Genomic DNA, 26590 nt, shown 5'->3' on the forward strand with positions numbered 1-26590 from the left:
CTGGAGAGGCAGGAGCAGCCCTTCATCCACTCGCCTGCCCTGAGGCTGGATGCTTGCCCAGTTGTTATTTCAGGCTTTGCACCGTTTCAGCCAAGGGGGTGGTAAAGCCTCTCGGCCTCCCTGACCAGGTGATGGAAGCACCTTAATGGGGACCTTAACTACCAGCCTCTAATGCAGGACCTGATTGCACCTATGATGCTCTGAGAAGCTCCTAACAGGAAGTTTTTGGAGCTGAACTGACAGTGTCCAGGAAAGATCAATGTTGCAGGAAAAACAAAAAAAAAACAAAAAAAAACCCCCAAAAACCCCCCAAAAACCCCAACAAAAAACCAAACCAAACCAAACAAACAAACAAAGGAGTTAGATACCTTCCAAGCTCTGCAGGCACTGAGCAGGATGCTATGGACTACAAATTTGGACATAAACATCCAAATGTGGATTTTGATGGACATGACGCCCAAGTCCATTATTGGGTCTAACCCTGGGTATATTGCATTATGTTTCTTTTGCCAAGCCCTGGAATCACGTGCTGGAAATATCCTTCCAGAGATGAACTGCTGATCTGTATTTATCCCAGGTAATAAAACTGTAAAAATATCTTTTTGTGTTTTATAGAGATTTGGAGGCTCATCACTTCAAGGAACAGCACTTGTTTGCTGGAGTACAGCACTGGGTTAGAGTCAGGCTCCCGTTCCAGCCGGGGGTGGATCAGCAGAGCCCCGGGCTGTAGACAGAGGGAACGAGGCCAACAACTGTGGGGAAGAAACAAAGTTTTATTAGTAAGATGACAGCATGTCCTCCACCATGCCCTGAGGATCCAGGATGCTTGGAGACGCAGCGTTAGGTCAAGCTGCCAACCCTCACAGGTGGTGCCAGCCCTGTGCCTGCTCCTGCCCGCCCGGGGCCAGATCCTGCACAGGGACCATCATGGGTAGATGCTGGCACTTGCACTCAGCTCTGCTCGCTTGGGCTCCCCGAGCAAGCTGGGGCAGCACCAGGCTCTCCTCCCTCTCCCTTTAGTTGCTCCCTGTTAGCTCAGCCATGAGCTGGGATGGGATGGCTGCAAAGAGCAGCCAGGGCCATGCGGTACAAGAGCCTATGCATGGAACGGGGCTCAGCAGCCTCCAGCAAGGGGTGGAAGGAGCCTGAAGGACACAAGAGGTTCTTGCTGAACCGCCTCCAGAAAGCACTGGCAGCTGCTGCTGGAAAACGCAACGAAAGGCAGGTTGCTGTCGTGCCACCCTGGCCTCAGGCATGGCTGGGGTGTCCTTCTCCTGCACGTGGGTCTTGGGCCACGTGGAGCGAAGGAGTACTCTCCTTTACCTGCTGGGCTACATCTGGCAGCGTCACGTGGATGTCTAGCCCAGCTGCCTTGGATCTTCCCATCCTGAAGCCTTTTACGGTTGCTAAATGTCCTGGAAAATTGTATTTTTAGATTATTTTTCTCCAAGAAAATAGTTGCCCACTCAATTTGCCTGGGCAAAGACCCATCCCCAGCGTGTCCTGCCATGTTTGCTAGGGACAAGGTAGAAACCAGCTTCTGTAACTGGTTCCAGTTGTTGGAAGGAAGCCCAGCAGCCCATGCCACCAAATCTTCTATGCTTTTGTCTTTCACATGGTGGTGAGGCTCAGAGACATAGAAGCAGCCATCACTCCCAGAGCAGGGCAGAGGCAGCTATGCCATGCAAAATAGTGATGCTGCTACCGTCCTTGCTGGAGTTACAGCACCCATAACAGAGCTGTGAGGGCATTTTTGGGAGCACTCCTCACCCACTGGCTTAAACAGGTTTCTCCCGGGGGAGTTTAAGCCAAATCTGGCAGAATCTGTGCTGGAGCGGATGAAAAGCGCTCACCTTGAGCATCATGGTGGTCTGGATGGGGCTGGAGCCTGCAGTAGATGAGCAGAGAGGCTTTATACCACCACGGCCACTGGCGCAGGGTTGGTTTGAGAGAAAGGTCTTGGTGACTCCAGGAGGGAGCAGTGGTTCTACAGGGAGCAAAGACACAGCAGAGAGCTCATGGTATTGCTGTTAACCACCACGGTGGAAGAATGGGGTCCAGTCCTGCATAGCTTAAGGAGTTCCTCTTGAACTAGCTCCAAGCCAATGCCTCTTTCTACCTCCAGGGAGGGCAGTAAAGGAACCACAGAAAAATAAACAACTCTCCCAGGTGGTAATGCTCCACCTTCACCTCCTGCTGCAGCCTGAGCTACGGGTTGAACGGTAGAGTTGAAGCCATGCAGACCTGGTTGTGCTCCAGAACTCTGGGCTCAGCTCAGGGCTCATCCCAGCCCCGCACCAGCCGTCCCTGCTGTCATGCCAGGAGAGGGGGATTTGCACATCGTCAGCATGGGGGTTAGCACAGCAGAATCTGAACCTCCAATTGCCTCGACCTTGGATAGTCCAGCCTGTGCAAGGGCAGCCAGGAGATGCTAAGCAGGGGGATCTGAGCTTCTGGATCCCTGGTGTTGGGAGTAGTTGTGTTTTCCCAGTGCTACCACAAAGAAGATGGGATCAGTGCTCTGCTGAGCTCAGAAGATTGGCAGAGGTGATGCGGGAGGCCAAAACCCCATTATCCCACCCACATTACACTCAGTTCTGTACTGGTCCTACTAGGAAAAAAACCACCACAAACCAAACAGAAAACCAGTTCCCAGTGCCTTCCATCCCTTCCTAAGGCCAACAGCTCCTTGCCCTGTCCCTGTTACCTCTCTCCTAGCCCTGCTGTCTCTGGGAAGAGAAGGGTTAAAAGCTCCGAAATGGCAAGAACTTCCTCCTTTCTGCAGTGCCTGCCTCCATATGACGCTGTTTTCTGCCAGGCTTTGCCCAAATATGTCCGTTTCCTTCTGAAAGAAGAAGGAGGAGGAAGGAAGAAAATATAAATAAAGAAGAAATATATATATATATATAAAAGCAAGGCAACCGCAACCGTGGAACCCAGGCGTCCGAGCGCAGCCCTCCCTCATGCCGTTCCGCAAAGGTAGGGGCTGGATTGGGGGTGGGAGGCAGCACCCCGGGATGCTCCCCCGGCTGGGTAGGACAACTGGGGGGACCAGGGATGGGGCTGGGGTCCGTGTCCCGTGCGGTGCTTCCTTGCAGGGGTGTGAGATGGGAGCATTAGGCTCTCTCTGGCTTTGCTGCACTGCTGGCTTTCAGGGGAGCATGGGGGACACCCCCCCGAGGCAGCCTGCAAAGGGCAACTGTGTCCCCTCCACCTTCGCTTGGCCAGGGGGGGTGGTGGTGGTGGTGGTTCGTCTCTCGCTGCTCTGGGAGAATTAGTCTCTCGCTGCTCTGGGCGAATAAGCCGCTCTGGGTAGTGCAAGGGTTGTGGAGGAGAAGGAAGCAAGACGTTTCTGGTCAGGGGCGTGCTGCTGGGGATTGATTCGGGTGATGCAGGCTGAGAACTGGTAACCTGTATGCATTTGTAGTGGTCCCTGGGAGATACTCAGCTGGAGGAGCTGTGCTGTTGGGAGGCAGGGAGGAGAGACCGGGGAGGTAAATGGCTTTTGAGGGGGGTACCCCACCTGGGCAGCTCTTTTTCACACTGTGATGCTCTCCAATCTGCACCCCAAAACACCTCTTCTCCCAAAAACTCCATCCCAGCAGCTGTCAGAAATCCCCCCTTGCCATCCCCTGGCTTGGCATTGTGGGGCAAGAAGGACCCAGCTATGAGACCTAAAGCCCTGATGGCTGCTCCTGTGCTGCCCCATGGGGGCATGGATGAGTTTTCCATCCTCTCCAGGCTGCTGTGAAGCACATGCCCTTAATGTTACCTTGTCCTCATCCCAGAGGGGTGTCACAGTGCAGGCATGGCAGGGCACAGAGCAGGATACTCGTGGTGGCCCCTTGTCCTAGCAGCTCTATTGGGAGGAGAAAAGGAGGGGAAAAAGTCTTCTCCAGGGTACACAAAAGCCAGGGGAGGCAGAGTTAAGTCGGGATGTGCAAGGACATGAGGAGAAGATGCTGCTCAGTATCTAACTCGGGTGCTTTGCCAAAGTGGATCTGTGTCTCTGGACTGGTGGGCAGCTGGTGCCATGCCAGGGGCTGGCAGTGCTGGGGCACAGACAGAGGGTACCGCTGCGGAGGAGTTACACACCGAGGCTGACATGGCATGAAAGGGCAGCAGGGAGGGAATGAAAATTTGGGACAGAGGGCTGGATTTGTTTTTCTCACCTTTCCCTGCTCTGGGGAGGATGTTTTGGGTGTGCGGCAGTTTGCCCGCAGTGATGTTCACAGAGCCTAGCGATCTCAGGCACGAAGATTTATGTTGCCTTTTAAGGCTCAGTGAAGCGTGATGTGGTTTACACCCTCGCATCCTGACAGCATAGCAGACTTCAGGTCTTGATTTAATTTTAGGTGATAAACGGATTCATTTAGAGGCAGAAGGAGAGATACTGGGGGGTGGGCGGTTGGAGGAAAGCAGAGCGTGTGAGGCTTTAAAAGCGCTGAGCCCTTGGGGGTGAGCACAGAGAGCTGGGGGGGAGCTTCTCATGTTGGAGGGCAGCTCCCGTGGCCTCGCTGCAGCGAGGATCCCCGTGATAGAAATGACAGGCAGGTCTCCAGCACTTGGGGACACTTGGTGGGTTTGCAGCAATGAGGATGCATTTCCATGCGATCCTGCCCAGCACATGTGAATTGGGGAGGACCCATTTGTTGGGGGACCATGCTGTGCTTGCCATCGCCGCTAGACACCTGGGGCACAGCTAACCTGCAAGTCCTTGGGACCTTGAATTCAGTTCTGCAACCATTGTGTCACCTTCGAAGCCATAGCTCATCTGCAGGCTTCCTCTACGGGTTAACTTTGAAATGCCAGAGCAGCGGCCGGCAGCTCCCTGCAGCAGCTTGCGCTCCACCTTGGGAAGGTCCAACATGACACAGAGGCCAGCGTGGATGGGTTTTGTCCATCGCTTGTGCATGTGCATGCTCGGCTCATGCTGGAGACCCCCCCCCCCAAGGACCCCTTCTTCTTGCACACTGAGACTGTAAGACTCGCTTAGACTAGAACAGACTGTGAATTTGGCCATGATGATGCTTGTAGAGGTTCTCTGTAAGGCCTGGCTGCAGTCTGTGTAGATGCGACCCCAGCTGAGAGCATCCCGTTGGGTTGGTGGGACTCCATGTCACCAGCTGTGCCTAGAGCACTTGCTCGGTGGCTGCAGCTGGGCTGCGTGGGCTTCCCATGGGCATATCTATAAGCCACCAGGCAGGAGGGTTGTGGACAGCATGGTCTTCTGGCTGCTCTTCAAAGCTGCACAGAGCGAGCTGTGCATGTCCTTAGTTTGCGGGAGTGTTGGGCATGAAGATATTTTCACTGTAGTTCAACTTGGTGCATTAAAAAATCCTTTCTGAAGGTGGTGGCCTCAGCCTGATTGGAGTCAGGATGCCTGTCTGATCCTCCCAGAGGGAAACTGGGACTCCAGCCAGCTCAGCCAGGAGGCTGAGCCTTTCCTTTGGGAGCCTTCTGGGAGCAGTGTCTCCCCCCAGGGCTTGCTCACCACCACCCAGATCTGGGGTGCAAAGAGGAGGCTCTGCCTAAAGGCTGCTGCTCTGCAAACCCCAGGTAGCTTGAGGCACAGGGAGACTTTGAGATGTGCGTTTTGGAGGCCCTGAGCTGTCTTTGCACACCCCTGTGTGTGGAAACGGAGTATCCTGCGGAGTAAAATGCAAACTCCACCCCTAGCTCTGCCGGTTTCTCACCGCTTGCAGCTTTGGTATCACTTTCCCGGGTCTCCACCACAAGCCTGTGCTAAATCCTTGTTGCCTTGGCTCTGTTCTGCCTCCTTTCTCTCTGGGCATCGAAAAGCCAGTGGCATTGCCCCGGGATCTGCGCTCCATGTCGTATTATACAACAGTTGCCACTGAGCCGACATCAAGGCATTTGGCAGTTTTGGGTATTACAGAAAGGTCTTTCTAGCAGGGATGCTCAAGGATAGGGAGAGGGAATGGGCTTAGGGCAGGAATTAATTTCTTACAGCATCACTGCGTCAGCTGGGAGCACTGGGGAACGTCCTGATGTCCAAGCGGTGCCGTTACCCTGGGAAAGCCCCCCCACCGTGGCTACAGCTGTGCTGGCAGGAGGTGTTGGGAGCTTTCACCTAAAATGCCCTTCGCCCCGCCTGAAAAATATGATTTAATTACTGTGGCTGACGCGAGGAAGCCTGGGAGCATGCAGGTGATAAGCAGCCAGGATATTGCCAGAGAGCGAGACGTTTGTCATTTGTCAAAGGACAAATGAAATCCTGGTAGTGTTGCTGGCAGGGAAGGAGCTGGAGATAAGACTGGAAGCCAGCGAGCAGAGATCGAACGCATGATGCTGGGAGTGACTGGCTCCGCAGGGTATGGGTACAGCCATTAGCAAGTTGGCAAGGGCATGATGCATGCATGGTGCAACGTGCTTCCCAGCTGAAAAAAAATGTGTGACACCATGAATATATTATTTATGGGTATATATAAAGGTATAGGTTGGCTTCGAGCTTTTGGACGAGGGACCCACTGGGTGCTGTTTGGATCACGGGTCATCAGGACGTGTTACTGCTGGACTGGTGTGAGCACAGGATCCTGCGTGGTGATGCCTGGCTTGAGTCAGACAAGAAAGAGGTCTGGGGGCCCTGCTCGACGAGGGGGCAGATTCTGGAGTGGTTGATGTTGATTTTGTCTGTTGATTATCTTCTCTGAGACTGCCAAGGAGGATCATGCTGGTGGCAGAGGTGGGCCTGGATGGATGTAGGCTGTGGTTTGGAGAGGCGATGGTGGATGTCACGTCCCTGCAAAGGGGCTCTGCTGACATGGACATTGGCCACAATTGTGCAACACAAGCGCAACCCCAGGCAGAGGCAGAGCTTGGACAACTGCAGCCAACTATGCTGAACGTGCTGTCTTTGCAGGAATAGATGAGAAGAGCTCATAGATTAGAAGAGCCATGGGCATGATGGACCAGTATTGGGTCCTGTGTAGCATGTAGAAGAGCAGCCGCAGGTTGCAGAGGCAAGAGAAGGAGGGATGCTGGAAAAAGCACAAGCAGGAGCATCAGGGAGGTCCTGAGGGTCTGCGGCTGGAACCTGAGCTCTGTCCTTCATCTGCCAGGCTGGCAGTGGGAAAGCAAGCAGTGCCTCCTGGTTGCTGGACACATGAATTGGATTAAACATCAGTTCCCAGGATGAGAGTGATCTAGTGGGCGTCCTTGCATATATCTCATGGGGTGAGATGGCTTTCACCTTCCTTAGCCCTCTGGAGTGAGGTGTACAGCGTAAGCCAGGCCTCCAGGTCCCGGCCCAGTGGCAACCTCTCCATCACCATTGACCACAAGGAGAGCCAGACACTTGGATCCAAGCTGGCACCACACAGGTGAGATAAATATGATCTCAGGGCTAGCAAGGGACTGGAGGAGCTGAGACCCACCAAGCAGGGGGGGGAGCAGCAGGTTTGAAAAAACCAGCCCTAATCTTCCCAGGGTCCTTCCTTCCCACATCACACCTACCTCCACAAGGACCTATTCTCTCACCTTCAGCCAAGTTGTTTGGAGATCTCATAACAGCAACCCCCAAATCCAGCCCTCAGGAGGCTGGCAGGACATAGAGCTGCTCTGCAAAGAGACCTCACTGTGTGTTGCATCTAATGTGTTGGATGTCTCTCAACCATCACGTCCTAGCCACCATGGGGTGTTTGCATGGAGGTCTTGAGCATCCCATGATGCTGGGTGAAGAGCACCTGGTAGACCTGCACAAAGCCCTTCTGACATCCACGCTCCCTTGGCTCCCCTCTGCCGGTGGCCATCAGAGCAATCTCCTGCAAGCAGCTCCTATCTAAAGGTGGCAGAAGTTATCACGCAGCGGGGAAAGTGATAACAGGAATTGTTTTGGCAGGATAAATGCCTTGGTGGGGATGACGTTGCGGAGGTGATTTCTGCCACCAAGCACTTCAATTTCCAGCCGCGTGGTAGGAGGAGCGGGTAAACAGCCCTGCTGCTGTAACAATACTGCTCTTTATTAAGGCTTTTCCCTCCCTGTTAGCAGAAGTTGTGACGTCTTCTGGTCTCGTTTCTGCTTGCTGAGATCAAGGAAGCTCTTGTTAGCAGGACCAGAGGTGCCTTTTGCACGTGAGCATGAAGGGAAAGGGCAGGACAGCGTCATGTTCTGGCATTATTATTTCTGCTGCATGTCCCCCTCTCTATCGAGCACTTCCTTGATGTCACAGCTCCCGCAGGCAGACAGGTTGTAACACCCTCTGATGGGAAACTATCTGCTTGTGCAGAGTGATTACAGCTAAGGGGGGAGATTTACCGTTCTGCAGATTTTTGGTATTAAAAGGGGTAATTTTGTCACTTTGGGCTGATTTCTGGTTTGCTGGCAATCCCCTGCAAATCCACGTGCTGCTGCGTTTGCTGGTCGTGTCACCCGTCGCTCCTTGATGTCGTGTTTTCCTGGCAGCCTTGGAAAACTTTTTCTCCAGCGCTTCCCATCAAATGCGCCGAGGAGGATTTATGAGCACTGGTGAGCAACGCATCTGATGAAGAGAAGCCGAGCAGCAGTCGGGACCTGCTTGGGGGGGGGGGGGGGTCCTGCCCACCGCAGCTCGCCGTGGGGGCTGTCCCAGGGACGGCGTGGGCGTCCGCTCGCAGCCATCTGCTCAAAGGGCAGGGAGGAAACGTGCGGCAGAGCTGGCCCCAGCTCTCCTGACTCACCAGCTCGTGCCTGAGTCAAACTATTGCCTTATTTTCAATGAACACCTTTCCTGGAAGGCTGGAAACCCCCCCTCGTGTCCTGCTTTGCTCCCTGGCCGGTGTTTCTTGCCAGGGTATTTTCCTTCTGGCTCTTGGTTTCGTTTCATCCCCTTTTGCTTCACTGGCCTGCTGAGTGAAACACGAGTAAATGACCCAAAGGAGCAGGTGTCTGTCCCCCCTACATCACACCCGTCCGGGCACGTCCCTGCTTCCTGCACCTCCAAAAAAGCAACTTGGTGAGCATGACCTCTCTGCTGCCTCTTTGACATTATACTTTCTTTAGCATTTATGACTACTCATGGAGAGTTTTTAATGGGTTTAAGGAGCCACTGTGCCTAGCGGTCACGTTCTCGCTGGTGCTCATGGGGTTGTGCAAGCAAAGCAAAGCCCACCACGTCTGGTGGCTTTGGTGCAGGGGAGGATGTGCCAGGCTGTGGTGGGGGGGTGGGATGTCCTTCGCTGCCCCAGCCAGAGGTGGGACCACCACCCAACTTGAAACTGGGGTAGGAGGCTTAGAAAGGGATATGTGCTGCTATGGGGGAACTGTAAGGTCCAATGGGGGTTTTGGGGACCTACTCCACAGCCCAATCGCTCCATAGAAACCAGCCAGTGGCAAGAGATGGGGTGCTACAGCCTCTCAGACTTCCTCCGTCAGGGAATTGAAACCATGTAAAGATGCAGTTGCTGATAGCATCTCCTCATCTCCTAACCTGGGAGCAGGCAGATATGCCTGTAACCTGCCTTCCCAGGCCCAGCAACCCACCGAGTAACTTGAGATGCTGGAAAAACCCGCCTTTTGGGGTCCTGCCTTCCTCCTGCATGGATGGAGAAGGACTCTGCTGCATTTACACGGTGAACAGGCATTGGCATGACACCGGTGCTTTCTATCCATGCCACCAGCTGAAGACCAGGCTAGGTGGCCATGTTACATAGGGAAAGCCCATCTGGCTGGGCTTTGCTGGGCTTGGCCCATGAAGAAGGGTCCAACCGCTCCACAGGAAGCTCAGCGTGGGCTTTGGCTTCACCCCAGCACTCAGATCACACACCCCCCACCTCCCTGGGCCACTTCTCCGTGGGGCATCCCACCATCATCTCTGACATTCCCTTTGCCACCAGGAGCCCGTGTGGGCAGGGTGGCTGGCGTGCCGAACCCTTCCCTAACACACCCTCAACGATGGAGAAATTCATCTTGGCATAAAATGACTCCCAAGGCTTTAAATCAGATGACCACGGGTTTTTCGTGGAGGGACGTGGGAGGATTTCAAAACCAGCAGTCGACGAGGCGTGATCCCTGTTTGCCTGGTGCGTGTGTGCACACACGCACATGCAGGCGTGCACGTCTCTGCAGGACACACCGCTTTTTTTTTCCCCCTGCATAACCACATTTTAAGGCTGAAAAGAAAGAGGATGGGGAACGGGCCCCAGTTGGGAGTCAAGATCAAACCTACACGAGCAGTTTTAAATTTCCGTCGTGCTTTTCCCTGGGGGATTCCTTGTCCTCTGCAGAGGTATTAGGCTTCCGCTAATACTTGGGCAACTTTTGCTATATCTACCTTAAACCTTCCTTGCCATCGAGGACAGCTATCATTTTCTTTATGACATCCTTTTTCAGAATGAAAGCTGCTCCTGTGGTTTTTTTCCCCCATGTTTCTCTTTCCTGGAGCACAAAACCACTCTCACTTTATGCTCTTCCATCTATTCTGGTCTGGAAACATCTGCTTGGTGTTTTCCATCCCTGATTAAACCTCTTTCCAAAAGTCTAGGGCCCAGAGTGAGACATGGTCTTCCTGGGCCAGAAAACCCAACCTCCTGCATTTTCTACATCACCTTCCTGCTAAAAGATCCTGGAATTGGGCTTTCCCTTTGGTTTTTGTTTGTTTTGTTGGGTTTTTTTCTAAATCTCCAGAGGCATCATGCTTTTTTTTTACAGTTGGCTGCTGAGATTTTTTTATCCCCTTCTCTCTTGTCCCTCAGTCCTCATTGGATGATTTCTAGCTTTATCACTTGAGGCAGGGGAAACTGAGGCACGGGAAGGTACAGGCGATAGGCTGGAGGCCAGTGTGATTGTGGCTTTAGCTGCTCTTATCTGCAGATCCAGCACCGTCTGCATCAAACCTGGCCGTGCTGGAGCATCCTGCAGTGTCCCCCCCATGTTGGTACGTTTTGGTGTGCATCACTGGTCCGAACCTTACCGTAGTGCAACGCAGAGCTTCAAAATCCACCCGTGTGGTTGGAGCAGGGTGTTAAAACCCCACGCGGAGAGATCTGGGTGGGAAATCAGGGAAAGCGTTGCTCAGCCGTGGAACAGGTTATTTGAGGACAGGGTGGGGAGGCCGAGACGGACAAATATCTCCCTATGAAATGGCTTGGGGAGAAACGACGCTGCTTCGGGGCTGCAGAAGGGGTGATGATAAATCCGCCGGGAAAAGGAGGTGCTGCTGTGTTCCTGCACAGCCCCAGCCCTGCTTTGGGCTCTCCTGGTGGGGCTGGTAGCCCTCGGCAGCCGGCATTTGGGCAGGGACGTGGCAGGGCTGGTGTTAAATGGCTGCAACCCTTCAGACAACCTGATTTATTCTCCTCCCCGACGCCTTGGCAGTCAGCTCGGGTGCTTGTTTGCCCATCCTGACGCGGGGGGGGGGAAAGCCTTTTGCAGGGAGGCGAGGTGAACTTGTTTACCGATTTATTTATTATTTTCGGGCTGTACATGGCCTGCTGGCACGCGGCTGCCGGCGGGAGCCCACGCTTGGCCACCCGAGAGGGACGGCGGGACGGAGGGTTGCCGGAGCACGTGCCAGCCTCAGGAAGTCGCACGGGCTGTGCATGCCCCGTTCACATGCACGCAGGGAGGAACCACTGCCGGGATCTGCTTTCCTGACCTCACCGTCACCCAGCACTGCCACCATCCCTCCCAACAGCTGCAGCCTCCTCCGGAGACATGCGAAAGGGGCATGAGCAGCTATCGCCAGTGCCGGAGGGCTGTCGGGCTTTCCTGGTATTTCCAGGAAACCTGGAGAACAGCTGAGCTTGGTAAACAACGGGGGTAATACGCTGGGACAGGAGGTGTTTTTCCCCCAGCGGTACTGGGATAAAAATTGGGTGTCTTGCCTCCTGCCTGCAGCACCGAGGAGGGATGGGACTTCCCAGTTTCGGTCTCATCTCAGGATGCTCCGGCTGCTTCTGCCGGGGGATAAGCAGGAGGATGGGTTGCACTGCGTGTGTCTTGCTTGTGGGTTTGAAAGCAGGGACTGAGCGACTGGTGCTGAGCCATGGCTTGATTTCTGTGCCTGGGAGACTGAATTATTCTGCTCCTAAAAATGCAAACGGGCACTGCCAGGTTACCCTGCGCAAGTGGAGAATAAAGGCTCCTTAGTCACCAATATAAATTTATTTGGAGGAATCTTGTCCTTTCATCCCAGGTACGACCCAGGCAAGCAACCCACCTTGATGCCAACAGGAGACTAGCATGTCTGGTGCAGAAATAGGAGGTTTTGACTTGGGTTTTTCTCCTGCTCACTGATTTTCTTCGAAATCCTCCTAATTAGCAAGGGATTGCTAACAGGAACAGTAGGACACAGATGAAGCTGTGATTTGGGCTTGGGCAGCTCGACGAAGCCCCTCCACCCCTTGCACCGCCTTGTGCCAACACCACTGCTTTGGGGATGGATCCACGATCACAAAACAAAACAACACTACCTTTGCAAAAAACAAAAAAAAAAAAAAAGAAAAAGGAAAAAAGCTGGGTTGTTTTTTTTTCCAGCCTGGGTCTGTTTTCCAGCTGAAGCGCTGGATCCCATTCACAGCTGAGGATGAGGTTTTGGGGAGGGAGAAGGGACTCAGAAGTGGCTTCGCCTCTAAAATCTCTGTGTTGTTGAACGGACCTGAGCAGGACGGGTTGAGACAGAAGAAGCACCTGCCAACAGTGATTTTTGTGTTTGTTTATTTCTCCAAGGTTCATTTGCCAAAGGCAGAGAATGGAGTTCCACCTCACAGCAGCTGTGAAGAACATGTATGTGGGGGAATGTCAAAGGGGGGAACCCGTCAGCGAAGCCTTTGGTCCTCTTAAGCATGAAATCACTGCTGGCTGCTGCCATGTTTCCGCTCTCCTTTTTTCCTTTTCATAATTTTTGGGGGAAAATTATGAAACTCAGAAACTAACCCAAGTCAAACACATTGGCACTGTAAATAGGAACGCAATTTAATAAACCATTAAATGGTTTATGGCTGTTGCAACGGCAGCAATTTGGGCAAGCTCTCGGTGGAGGACATGTGGGTGGGAAGAGATCTTTTTTTGGGTATGGCTTTACCAGTCCAAATTTTGGAAACCCTATGGCTGCCTTTTCTGTCTTGGCTTTTGATGTCCTGCCACGCCATGCTTGCAGCGGTGGGGTTGGGTGGCCTTGGCAGCTAACGGCCTGGCTGCAAACAAGACAAGGCAACGTGGGATGAGGCTGGCGTGCACCAGCGCTGTGTCTTAGTCACCCCGTTTCATCGATGACTGACTCTGTCTGAATGCAAAAGGACCAGATTTTTGAGTAGCATCCAAAGGCAGCAGCGGTTTGAGGTGGTTGCGTGTGCTCCTGCACGTGTCCGAGGGAGTTGTGCTTGTCCAGGCGTGGAGGGCTGGATTGGACCCTGCATGAGATGAGTTTTCAAGGTTATTTAGCTGGTCAGCACTGGAATGAGCATCTGTGTTCAAGGCAGGACAGGGAGAGGACACACAGTGCATCCGTGCTCAGAGCATGTCCTGCAGATATGGGAGACTGCAGGTATGTGACCCTCTGATCACCCTTGCCTTCACCTCAAACCCATGCTGGTGGGATCCCCATTAGCCACAACTGCAGAAAGATCTTGCTCTTGCATAGCTGGCAGGTTTGGGAAGTGCTCTGGGCTCTGCCTATGCAAATCTCTGTGGCTCTCAGCACCCCGGTGAGTGCAGACTGCAGGTCCCGTTGGCTTAACGCACGGGTCGGGAGACCCAAGCACCCGTCTGATCCATGAGGCATCACAAGCAGCTTCACCCAGCAGTGGGAACGAGGTGCCCATCATTTCGGTGCCTGGGACTATCCAAGCCCGGGTGATAAATACACAACATGAAGCGAAGGAAGGTCGTGCCTTGAGCCCGAGCCCGGCTCTCTTTCTTTATTGGGAAGTTGGCAGGACAGCCTGCCTGGGAGTCGGGTGGCCGTCAGATCTCTTGTTGACTCAGGTCACTCTCTAGCAGTTGTTTTAATTCAGCCCGAGCGCCGGGTAAACAGCCGGGCTGGGAAATGTGAAACCCTCGCTCTGAGCTCTGACCTTGCCATCGCCGCAGGCATCAGCCCAGGGAGGTGCAAGCGGAGATGCACGGACCCGCCGGCGTGGTGCAGAGAAGCACGTGGGCATGGTGGGGTGAACATGTGGGGTGAGCCTCTGTCTCCTGGAGTCATTTATTTGGTTTTTCAAGGAGTGAGAAGAAAAAAATGAACCCTACTCGGGAAACAGAGTTTGTGCTGTGATTCTCTGATGAGCGGCGTTGCCAGAAACACTGAAGCAGATACAATAAAAGTGGTTTTCCCCCTTCTCCATTGTACGCAGTGGGGACAACTCATGGTCAATGTCCAACATCTGCTTCCATCTGTGCCATCCCCTCATGGCTCTGGCTCTCAGCTCAAGTGACAGCAGTTGTTCTGGGAGGAAACTGGGGCACTCCTCAGTGCTATGAAGCACAGCATCTTCCCTCGTGATCCCTGCCAAACTGCCAGGTACCCAAATGCCGGTTTGCTATTCTATGTTAAACTCCAGGGAAGAAATTTAAACATTCAGCTGAATTTTCTCTCTTTTTTTTTTTTTTTTCCCCCCAAGAAGTTGTTAACAACTTGTCATTGCGAGTTGGAAAATGTAAATTCATTTCAGAAAATATGTTGGCAGCAAGCTCCCCATATTGTTTCAGCTTGTCCCAAAATTCCAGAGAAACTTCCCGTTAATATTTTTCATCTCTGATTGGAACATATCAGGGAAAGAAGAAACAAATTCAGTAGATATTTTTGGACAATTTTAGCATTTTTTTCCCCAGCCAGGCTTCCACGGCATGCAAAAGATTAAATGCAGAAATTAAAAACATCTGCTAGGAATTAAATAAATGGAAATATTTGGCCTATAAGCAGAAAAAAATTTAAAAAAACCCTGATAAGGAAAACTCCTGCATTCCAGCAATCTGTGTGATCTGATTCCAGTGATTTGGCTCCAAAAAATCAGTTAAGAGAGTTGCTGGGAAATCAGAGATCTGAAAGGCTACCTCGGGGAGGCTCTGACTGTAGAGAGCTCCAGAAAGAGGTATGGAAACTCCTGCAGCTGAAAAAAAAAAAAACCTAGAGATGTCTGCTGTGGATTGAGGATTGCAGATCCTCAATCACCTTTTCATCTCTTGATTGTTTTTGTTGCTGGTGCAGAGAATTCAGAAATCTTTGATAGCTTTTCGGTTGGTTGATCCTTGGGCATTTTTCAAGCTAGTTGTGGACCTTTCTATTCTAAATTTCAACCTATTGACCATACGCTTTCCCCTTAGTTGCCTTTCACAGACCTTCTAAAAGCAGTTCCTGCAGGTCTTAGGTTTAAAAGCACATGGTAACAGTCTGGAGAAGTGGGACGCTTCGACCTCACCTCTTGATGCCTTGTGGTTTCCATCAGTTGAACGGAGAGGTGAACCCTTAGGGAGGCTGATCCAGGGAACAGCTCAACCCAAGGAGTGGTGTTGGTCCTAAGAGTGGTTCTTCTTGGAGGGGGTTGAAGTGCATAGGACACTGTTGGGCAACCATCACTTGCCATTGCCTATATTATCCCAGCCCTGCAAGGAAACAGAGACAAGCGGGTTGTCCATATGGCAGACATGCTCACAAGGGTGTGGGTGGCAAGATCTTCAGCACGTACGCGGTTTCGAAATGCATCTCCTCATCAAAGCTTTATTCTTCCTCCCTACGTGGGACTTTGGATTGAACAAGGAATTGTGTTTTGGGTCACCTCATGCTGGAGCGCACCGAGATGTGCGTCAGATGGCGTTGGATGTAGACAGCACTGAGGTCTCCCTTCGTGCTCACAGGCTACAAACACCTCCGTGACACATCCCGTCCTGGTTCACAATCAATATCCACAAGCAGGACAAGTGAATTGCTCTGGGAGTGTCCATTTCTCTCCATGGGTGGTAGAAGCAGTTGAAGGTGACCAATACTTTGTAGACACCCAAAATGACATCAGTCCTTCCCAAATACTACCCACAGCTTTGCCGCAGATGGAGGCAGACACAGCAGGAGCCATGCAGGGCTGCAACACCTCCTCCCTGCTCAGCATCCCCTAGGGAACGTTTCCTCTGAGCCTCCCAGCCCTGTGCAGATTCCCCCGGGATGCTGCTTCATAGGACGGCATTTTATCACCCCTTGATCAAAAGCCCCCGTATCAGGAGCCAAACTGGTATTAGCAGGATTTGACAGCAGGGATTAAAAAAAAAATATATCCTTTTTCCTAGGCTATGATTAATCCGGCGTATGCTGCTGCCTACAGCACCTCCTCCTTGATCAGCAGGAAGGCAAACCACTTTGTGTTGTAGCTTTTTGCATTACTTTGAAGAGATTCCCCAGCATCTCCCGGGTATCCGGCTTTGTGACATCATTGCCTACAACTCTTTAGAAGCCTCTTGGTCACCATGGCAATGCTGAGGTTGTCACTGGCCTGGGCTTGTTACATCATAAGGTGAGTCAGCCCCGGAATGAAAGGCCACAGCCTTTGCCATTGTTTGATTTAATAACCTGCAATGATGAGATAACGATCCAGGCCCTTAATGAAAGGTGGCTGTTAATAAGACGTTAGGAAATAGTTCAATAGCAAAATCCATGGGGTAATGACAGGCTGTGATTTCCGGAGGGTGACCATCTTCCACCTTAAATGGGTTGAATAGACTTATCCATAGGGGGTTTCATATCCATCACTGGAGCCCTGCAGGCAGGAGACCTGGAGATCTGCATCCCGAATGCACCACTGGGCTGGGAATTAAGCTCTTCACGAACACCACCGACTTCAACCATCGGGCACCTCCATGGAAATGGCTCCTATAACAATCTCTGCTCAGAGGAGGGTTGGCATTTTAGCTCCTTCCCGCTGAACCTCCACCTTGCCGCATCGCTTTCCAGCACAGATTAGGTCTGGATCAGGTGTGAGCACCTGGCTGTACTTCGGCTGATTTATCCGGAGAAGGCACTACGGTAACATATACCAGGTTTATGCTGGCAGCAGCAGGATGGGTAATATCTGATCTGGCAACTGGGACACAGTAACCCTGTAAACACACTTTTCTTTCAAACCAGCAGGATTTTTGTGCTAGATCGGTGCCTTGTAGCAGGTGGTTGTGGCATCTTGCTTAGGGACGAGGTAACCTAAAGTCAGGTTTAACGTATTGTGGATTTACACCCTAAATCAATCCCAGGACTTACAGTGGGGAATTTCACACCCTAAAATCACAGGGCAAATGGGGAGGTGTTCCTTTGATGTAACTAACCGTACCTGGGAGTAGGAGGCACAACCCAGTGTCGGGCTAATACGAATATTGGCTTCTTGGAGTCACTGACAGCGCCAAACCCTGAATTTTGGCTCTCTGACTGATCCGCACCCTTCAGCCCTTTCTGTTGGGACCAAGCCTAAAATTTGGTAGCCAGATTTCGTTTCAAGGAGAACCAGTATCAGATTCCCGAGGCTGGAATACCCCAGCCATCTAATTGCCTTCTAACCACTTTTAAAAACCCGTATTTGTCTCTGCAACCTATGGAGTCAATTATCTTTATGATTTAACCCATTTATGAGGTGAGTTTTGTTTTGTACTAGCCTTGTAAGGTCAGGAACTTTCACAGGACATTGCTCAATCCTCCTGGACCAATTTCTGAGCAGGCCTGCCAGTGTTGAGAAATGTCCCTGCTCCAATGGATGTGGCAGGTTCAGAATGTTATTTATCATAGAATCATAGAATGTTTTGGGTTGGAAGGGACCTCAAAGATCATCTAGTTCCAACCCCCCTGCTGTGGGCAGGGACACCCTCCACTAGACCACATTGCCCAATGCCTCATCCAACCTGGTCTTAAACACTTCCAGCTTTATTTTTTAACATTTCCAACTTTTTTTTTTTTTTTTTTTTTTTTCAGAATTACAGAATGTAATTCTCAAAAATTACAGATGTAATGCCTTCCCTGGGATTTTAAATAAGAACATTGGTCCGGGAAGCTTCTTTGGGGTCATCAGACCTGGGAGGCTCCTTTGGGGTCATCAGACCTGGGAGGCTCCTTTGGGGTCATCAAACCTGGCTACCGGACACCCATCTTACCCCTCCCCATCTCTGGCCTTGAGCTTTATTGCATCTTCCCAAGGACCCTCCAAGACCTGAGCATGGTTGGGAGCACCCACTTCTCTCTGGAGATGATGGAGGGATCCTTGGATGACTTTGTGTCTGACTTGGAGAACAGAGGTAAATTCCAGACTCCCATCCTTCCTTCCTTCCCCGTATTCATCACGGCCAGGCAATGCGTTTGCAGCTCTTCCAATTCCTTTCCTATCTACCTTTAACTCACTCGATTACAACCAAACTCCTCTAGTAAGGGCACAAATCCTCCAGCTCAAAAGGAACTGGGTTTGAACCCTCATCCTCCTGCCTGAAGGACTCCTAAATTAAAAGGAATTAAAAAAAAAAAAATTGCTTTTAGCAAGACTGACAGCATAGCACAACAGAGGGTTGACTTCAGGAAGGATTTACTGTCCCTGAAATAGTTTCTGCGTTGCACCGACTGCGATGGTGACAGCACGCAGAAGAGCTCAGAGCAGAGGGCTGAGCAAAAGCAGTCAGTTTTCTGCACGGGCCATTGATTGAATATGTCTGAAAAAGCACTTAAAAAAAACTATAGGGAACCTCTTTTTTTGCCAGTGGATGGTAAAATTATTATTTTATTTTTTTTTACCGCCTGAATAGTACCCACTGTTGCAAGAGAGGTCATGTGCACAAAGAGCTGATTTTTGCTGCTTGTTGCTTGAGTGTTGGGAACAGCGTCCCAGTGAATTTCTGCAATCCCTTCATGGCTTTTCCTGCCTCTTGGCTGCCAGGAAAGGCAAGATCAGCTCCCCAGCGCGGTGTTTGACTGGGGCTGATACAGCGGGGCTGAGCAATGCCCTGTGCCTCTGCGGGGATTTCCCCCTCCCGAGCTCAGCACTTTTCTTTCTCAACGTCAGAGACCGAACCCCTTTGAATTTTCCCCTTCTCTGCTTGCAGCTGTTTTTAAGGAAAGCTGCACCCGACGGCGTGCGTGTGGCAGCCCCCAGTGCTTGCTTGGCTGGTATTTCAGTGCTCGGCTGTTGTTACCAACTAGCTGAATTTCTTACGGTCGGGGACGGATGACGTTTCATGAGCACGTCAGGTCCAGTTACAGTATGCAATAGTCTCATAAACTGGACGGCTTGTCCCCGGCCGGGGGAATGGGTGTTTTTCTCTGGTGGTTGGAAGATGGCTCAGGGACAGCTCCGAGCACTCGATGTTCCCTGCCTTGCCCTGATCCTGCACCCTGGGCAAAGTTCAAGCCTCCCAGTTGCAGAGCGGAAAGGTGCCATTCCGGAGCACTCCTCTGATTTCAGGGTAGGGGACCGCAAGTCCCGTGCTGAGCAGCATCCCGTAATCGCCGCAGGAAACCCTGCCCTGAAATAATGCTGTGAAGAAAAAAAATTTGCCCGATTTGTGTTCCTCTTTGGTCAGCAGCGGGGTTGATGCTGCAGGTTTGATGCTGTTGAGGAGGAAAGGGAGCGTGTGATTGCAAGGGCAGGGGGGGTGAAAGGCAAGAAATGAGGAAGGAAAAAACACAGGGTAACTGTCTGGTTAAAAGGATAAAGAAAAAGCTCTTTTCCATGGCAGAAACACCCCGATGCGTTACGGGAGCTCATCTCGGTGCCCGCAGCAGCAGGGCTCGGGCAGGATGAGGGAGAGGGTGAGATAAGAGAGGGAATGGTGATATCCCGATGACACAGGTACAGTTCACACTTCACTCCTGGTTTATTTAGTCTTGTAATTGAAATATCTGTGAGGTGTGAGGGGGAGGAAGGTGATTGAATCCTGCCAGATATAAAGGACCATGAACTTCAGCTGCCTCTCCAAACCCAAACATATTTTATCAATTTTTGCAAAACCCCCTCCTCCAAGCCTGACCCTCAGCAGCTTTTGCAAACTTCCAAGTCCCTGCAAAGAAAGTGCTGTCAGCAGCAAAAACAGCTCAGCATCCAGCAGATAAGAGAAGGGGGCAACCACTTGGTTTCTTCCCTGACCTTTTTGAAAGCCCACAATTCCTCTAGTACATTGAAGACAATTTTCTTGGCTTCTCCAGGATGCCATTGATTTTTTTCAGAAGTGCAAAGTTTAGCATTTTGGTTTGGTTTTGGTTGTTCTGGGGTTTTTTTTTTTTAAATAACTGTATAAATGCCCCTCGGTGAGCCCAGAGGAATAATTTTCTCTGTTGCAAGAGGATGTCGTTAATGCACGAACAAGAATTTGGGCAGCTGCTGCCTGACTTTTGCAACCTCCCTCCCAGGGTAGAGAGAACTATTTGTGCCCATGTCCCAGGCTGGTAAACCGAGGCCGTGCCGGAAATTGCTGTGGGTCAGCACACGTGCCTGCCGTTAACTGAGCACATATATGGCTGCATCTATATGGAGATGGATGCACAGCTCCCAGCCACCGTCTCCCAGTTTTAACCATGCAAAGAGTTGCTGGGTGCAGGGTTGGACCGCACGACTCAGATCCCACCGGACATCACGCACGCTGCGCTCTGTCCCCTCCATGCCACATCCTCAGGAGATGCTCCGTGTTGCACTGAACGTAGGCATGAATGTGACTTGTTCTTTTCTTCCAAGTTTCCTTTAGAAGGGGGGAAAAAAAAAGAAAAAGAAAAAAAGAGGAGGATGAATCATGGCTTAGTCAGCGTTGGGGCTCGCAGGAGCAATCGGTGCCGTTGCCTGCATTTTGATGCTGGGGAAGGGTGCCAGGGGAGACTGGCTGGTGGCCCCTTGGTACTGATAGGTTCTTCCAAAGGGGACGGGGAATTTAGTCCGGGACTGTGATTTTGGGCTTCATCCAGAGCCTAATTCCACCATTTGGGGCAGGTTGCTAGGTCAGTTCAGTGTTTGAGCGGCAGGGGAACAAAAGCGAGACTTGAGGGGTTTTGGCTTTGGTGTTTTGGAGGAGTCGGCAGCCTGTAAACCCCGTAAGAGACGGGTGTCCCGTTCTTGCAGAAACTTTTTTTTTCCCCCTTTTCCACCAGACTCCCCTCCTTTGCGCTGCCCTCCCCTCTCCCACCCCTCCGGACCTACCACCTCCATCCCTCGGATGTTTGAGGTCTTTTTGTTTTCTCTATCTACCACCACAACCTTGAGATTTCAAGCCCTGGCATTGCATTTATGCCCCTGTCCCTTTGCATTTATTAAATCTCTACAGGTTACTGTGATGGGGTAGGTAAGGCAGCACCTCCAGCGAACGCTGGGTGATTTATTCCTCCCGCTGCACCTTTTGTGACCCAGTGAAGCAGAGGATGCGGGACAGCATCGCTGGCCGTCCCGTGGCACACCATGCCCACAGTGGTTCTCAGCAAGCCAACGCACCTCTTAGTAACAGCATTTGGCCACATTGGTGAGTTGATTTCTCGAAAAATTGCTGAGCTAAACACCCCGTGGGGTCCTTTCACAGCAACTGTGAGCAACAACTTATTTACCGGTCCAGGCTGTATTTTTAGGGAGCTGTGCTTTTACACAGCACAACTCAAGAAGGGAAAAAAATAAATCCTCTCGGTGCACCTAGTGCTGTCCTGCACGCCACCCTCTCCCGGCAATGAAAGTGCCTTATAAATAGTAATGATGCTTCTTCCAGCTGACCTCGCTTGGAGCAGCTGGGTGCTCGTGCCTTTGAAAACCAGGCCATTTATTTAGGAGTTAAAGCTTTCCGCTCCAGTTATTTAGGAGTTTTTAAGCCAAGAATTACTAGGTGGATCTAATTTGAAGTGACTGTGATTTTAATTCAGGCGGGGTTTTGTTTTCGGGCTACTTTCAGTATTGTAGGGGTGGTGATTTTCGAAGTCAAGAGCTGCGGAGAGCAGGGCTGAGCTGCTGGAGGAAGGGGGATGCCCAAACTCCTCGATCCTGCAACATCACGTCAATTTTCTTCCTTCTTCTGACTCGTGTTTTAGCCAGGAATCAAATTTTCATTGCCCTCCACGGGAAAAGGTCCAGGATTTTGGAAAAAAAAACTCCTGCCTTTTCCTGAGGATGGATTTTGTGCATGGTGGTCCAGGGAGCACCATTGTGTCTGACCACCATCCCCACCCTCACCATCCTGAGCACTCACTGCTCTCACCCATCATCCTTCCCACATCCCAAACCTCCAGCTCTTTTCCAACTCCCTCGTAGCTAACTTTTTTTATTTTTCCCCCTGTGAATATCTTTTTCCTGCGTAGGAGAGGGAAGGATTGTGCATTTTTTACTCCATCCATCTTGGCTCCATATAAGGAGATAGCCAAAAATATATTCTTTCTAGATCTGTTATAAAAATATAAGCCTTTGCTTCCAGAGAAGGAAAATGCCCTATAAAAAGGCTATTGAACACTTTAAGTATCCGAGATGCTACATATTGAGCCTTAAATTTAAAAGCAAAATTCGCTTCATTAAACCCATCAAAGCAGATGCTCCCACCGCTACGGCTCTTCCCAGCGATGATTTATTTCCACGTTTCCCCACCCAGCACCCTGCCAAAGGGACCCCTTCCCCACCCCATGCCAAGAGGGATCCACCCCGTCGGTGGGGCTGCGGTGTCGGGGTGTGAGCATCTGCACGCCTGGGGCTTCGGTACCTCCAAAGGAGTTTTCTGGGTGGCCTCTGGATGGTGTCCCCAACCCCTCTGTGCTGCAAATACCGACTGCTTCGGGTTGTGGTTATCGCTTGCGTGGCTGCTGTTCACAGCCTAATTTAAGGTGGAAAGGTCATCTGGAGCAACCCGGCCACTGGCTTAAGAATAATAAATGAATAAGATAATGAAATCGATAAAATAATGAAAATAATAAAATTAATTAAAAAATAGAAATACGAATTAAAAGAATTAAATAATGGTATCGTGCCCATCTGAGAGCGAAGCTTCCCGGGGAGCATCCCCAGCGCTGCCGCCGCTTCACCACCCCCCCCCCTCCCCGAGAGCCGTTTTTTGCGGGGACACCCCCCCTCACCCCCGACACATCCCCACACACCCCCACACCCCGGGGGGGGGTCTGAACCGCCGCCCAGGCGCCCGCCCGGGCGTTTTGCGCGTCCGCGGAGCGGGGCGGAGCGGTGGAGATCGCCAGGGAGGGGGGGGAGGCGGAGCCGCCGCCGCAGCCAGGGCATCCCCGCCGGGGGAGGCGGCCCGGCCCAGCCCGGCACAGCCATGTGCGACGTGAGCGACGTGCCGAAGCGCAGACCCCGGCCCTCCGCCGCCCCCCCGGCCCCCCCCAGCCCCGGGACAGCCGCTGCGAGTGCCCCCCTACAGCGGGGGGGGGGCGAGGGGCGCGCTTGTAGATCCCCCATGCCATTGCAGTGTAGTGAATTTTTAGGGTTATTTCATTTTTATTTATTTTTTATGTTTGGCTTTTTGGTTTTATTTTTTTGTCTTATTTTTATTTTACTTATTTGATTCTTTCATGTTTTTATTATTTGTATTTCATTGTTTACATTTTATCCTTTTTTGACATTTTTTTTATCCTTTTATGAATTTATTTTTTTCCATTTTATTTTTCTATATTTTCATTTTTTAATCTATTTTCTTTAGCGTCATGCACACACACACACACACACACACACACACTCCCCCCCCCCAGGCACACCGCCGATGGCACGGTGAGGGCCGGTTCCCCCCCCCCAGCAGAACAAAGACTCCCCGGCCGCACCGGCGTCTCCTTTGTCCCCGCTGCAGTGCGGGGGGCCGGCGGCAGGCGGCAGCGCGGGCCGAGCCCCGCCGAGCCGCACCCCCCTCCCCCTTCCTCCTCCTCCTCCTCCTCCTCCTCCTCCGCGGCGGCGTAGCGGCCGTCCCCCCCCCCCCCGTTCCCCCCTCCCGCCGCCTCCCCCGCCCCGGAGGGCGGGAGCCGCCGGGCGCCGGCCGGCCTGTCGGGCTAGAAATAGGCGGCCGCCGCCGCTGTCTCCTCATCGCGAGCGGAGCGAGAGCAGCGACAGCAGCGACAGCAGCGAGAGCACTGAGAGCAGCAGCAGCAGCAGCAGCAGCAGCAGCGCCGTTTCCCTGCAGCAGCCAGGAGCCAGGCAGGGCCAGCGCTTCCCCGGTTGCCTCGCCTTGAGACTTTCCTCCTTTTTGATTTTAATTTTTTTTTTTTTTTTTCAAAATAAAAGGGAATATTTTTTAATTTTTTTTTTTTTTTTTTTTTTTTGCATCCAGATTTCTAGCAAAATTTAGCGGCAGAGCTCGCTCTCGCTCCCTCCAAGCACGCAGCGGCGGTATTTGTGCCGTTCCTGCCGGCTTTGTGCCCTGAAGCCCCGTCCCTCCTCTTACTCCTCCTCCCCCTCTGCCGTAAAACCTTAACGCGACTCCGAGAAGCACCCGAAAGCGCCGCAGCCGCTTGTTCAAACCACCCCCAAAGCGACGACTGCAACGAAAAACCTTTTTTTTTTTTTTTTAATCGTATTTTTTTCCCCCCTTTTATTTTTTTTTTTCCCCTCCTCCCTCTCCCCCTCAAACACACCAAGGTGGACGCGGAGCGCAAAAAGACCTTTGTTTTAAAAATGCCCATGGAGCTGACGCAAAGCCGCATCCAGAAGATTTGGCTTCCCAATGACAACCGCCCGGCTCTGCCCCGCCGCTGTGAGTACGGGCACCGCAGCATCCCCGCGGGATGGGATGGGATGGGGTGGGAAGCAAGGTGTCCCCCCCCCACGCCGCGCATCCCGAGGGGGGCTCTTTGCAACGCCCTATTCCCCCCCGCCCCCGTTCCCCTGCAGCATCCCGCCCCCCTCTTTTCCTGCTCCAGCATCATCCCGGTGTCCGCATCCCACCCGCGGCCATCCCGTGACTCACTTCCAGCCCTGGGAGCTGGAGGAAGGTGCAACCATCACATGGCAGCTCCCCGGCCCCGCGGGGCGGAGGATGCGGAGAGGCGCTGAGACACGCGTGTCCCAATTTCCACCCATCCACCCACCTCCAGCCCTGGGATTAAAAGGGAAGGGAGCAGGTTGCTAACCTCGGCACCTGGGGAGTTCAGCTAGGATTTCCAGGTTGTCTGGCACCTTGCTCTGAGATTTATTAATTTTTTTAATTTTTTTTTTTTTTGGGGGGGAGGCAGGATTAGGCCAATGGATTTGGGGAGAAAAAAAAAAATCACTAATCGTTTGCATTTTATCACTTTACCCTGTGCTGTGTTTGGGATGAGATAGGAGGCAGGTGGAGGGGAGGGCAAAATTAATGCTGAAACTTCTGCAGTGGTTTTCCCTTCTTTTCAAAGCTCAGAAAGCATCTTGAGTGTTTAAAGCCAAACTCTGTGCTTAAAAAAAAAAAAAAAGCAAACACTTGGGTCACCCCGGTGTTACTATAAAACAAATCCTGAATCATAATACAATGCTAAAGCTCAAGAGGCAGCTCTTTTAACTCGCCCAACAGCTAAACTGACAACCTGCCAGTTGTGCAACTCCTCCTAACTCTAAATAAGCGTCTCAGGAATCCGCAGATCCGGGGCTGCGGAGGGCCAGGACGGAGGAGGTGGCACTTTGCAGCCTGGCGAAGGATGGAAGTGGCTTGGGCAGTTGGGTGAATCAGTCTTTCCGATGCTTGTCTTGAGCAGGCGTTTTTAAAGTCGCTTCGGATATTTATTTCCCTTGGCTGGAAAGTTCTCCCTTTTAAATAATAATAATAATAAAATAATCCTACGAGTTTACTACACGTTGTTGCCCCATGGCTGTGGGTCAGGCCCGCAGCAAGGGACGGCTGAGCCCTAGAGCAGATGTTCGCACATGCAGGCTGTGCTTGGCAAGGGCAGCTCTGCCCCAGGAGCTGCTGAGGAAACGGCTTTCAGCAACAGGCTGAACATCTGGGTTGCCACGGGGCTTTGCTTTTAGAGGGGTAAAAATGTCTCCCGGCTTAATGCTTTGCAGATGTACCTGTTTAATTTGATTTTTCGCAAGGACTGACACCTTTGAAAGAAATCCCTCGTGTACGTGGAGCCGCCCTGTGTTTTTTGCCGCTTTATTCACCTGGTTTCTCAGAGGAGAGAATTTCCCCTTGGCAGAGGAGAAACCTAACATACTTTAATATATTAAGGCACCAAGGGGCTCGTTAATACCATAATGTGGCTTCTAATTATTTTCTCTCGGGGTGGGAGCAAGCCACGCTGGGCACTGTTCACTGTGCTCTATGTGAAGAGCGTTGTTGGGCTTAATTTATTTTATTTCTTTTTTAACTCCAAAGTGGCTCTTTTGAACTCGAGGTGCTATTAATTCCTCGGCAGCAACAAAGAGCAGCAACAAAGCCGGGTGGGAATGGAGGTACAAGGGAGACACGAGGCCGATCTGGTCCCCAGAAGGGAGGAGGGAGCCGGAGCATCCTCGGAAAGCTCCCGCCTGGCTGTTCCCTGCGTGTGAAATAATTAGTCCGATTGTCCGCTTCCTCGTCAATGGGAGGCTGGAATGGATGCGAAGTGATGCCTTCATCTGGCCTTTTGACGGCGATCCATTAAATTGCTGTCAAGCTGCACGTCTCTCACGTAGGGGCTGGGAAAGTCAAGTCGTCGCAGGCGGCTGGATGGGCAGAGCCAGGCGAGGGGAGGAGGCTCGGGTGGGGGATGCTGGAGGAGGAAAAAGGGGCTGCTGG

The 26590-nt window shown here is 51.9% G+C and overlaps 1 protein-coding gene and 1 long non-coding RNA gene across 6 annotated transcripts in view; one reads left to right on the forward strand and one right to left on the reverse strand.

The window, feature by feature from the left end:
* Positions 1-686: 686 nt before the first annotated feature.
* On the reverse strand, positions 687-2794 carry LOC142602752 (uncharacterized). The gene is made up of 3 exons (XR_012836525.1): positions 2708-2794; positions 1854-1987; positions 687-752 (listed from the first exon to the last, which is right to left on the reverse strand). It is a non-coding gene; the product is annotated as an uncharacterized LOC142602752 (long non-coding RNA).
* A 45-nt stretch (positions 2795-2839) lies between these two features.
* The window catches only part of PFKFB3 (6-phosphofructo-2-kinase/fructose-2,6-biphosphatase 3), a 42594-nt gene continuing 18843 nt past the window's right edge, over positions 2840-26590 (forward strand). Inside the window, exon 1 of one of the 5 annotated variants that reach the window (XM_075759514.1) lies at positions 2840-2979. In XM_075759514.1, coding sequence (XP_075615629.1) covers positions 2964-2979 — 16 coding nt within the window. In that variant the 5' untranslated portion in view covers positions 2840-2963. Of the gene's footprint in view, positions 2980-23866; positions 24593-26590 lie in introns of those variants that run through there. The other 4 variants (XM_075759433.1, XM_075759345.1, XM_075759696.1 and 1 more) reach the window with 4 other exon arrangements.

Source organism: Balearica regulorum, chromosome 1 (genome assembly GCF_011004875.1).
Source record: "Balearica regulorum gibbericeps isolate bBalReg1 chromosome 1, bBalReg1.pri, whole genome shotgun sequence".
Taxonomy (NCBI): domain Eukaryota; kingdom Metazoa; phylum Chordata; class Aves; order Gruiformes; family Gruidae; genus Balearica; species Balearica regulorum.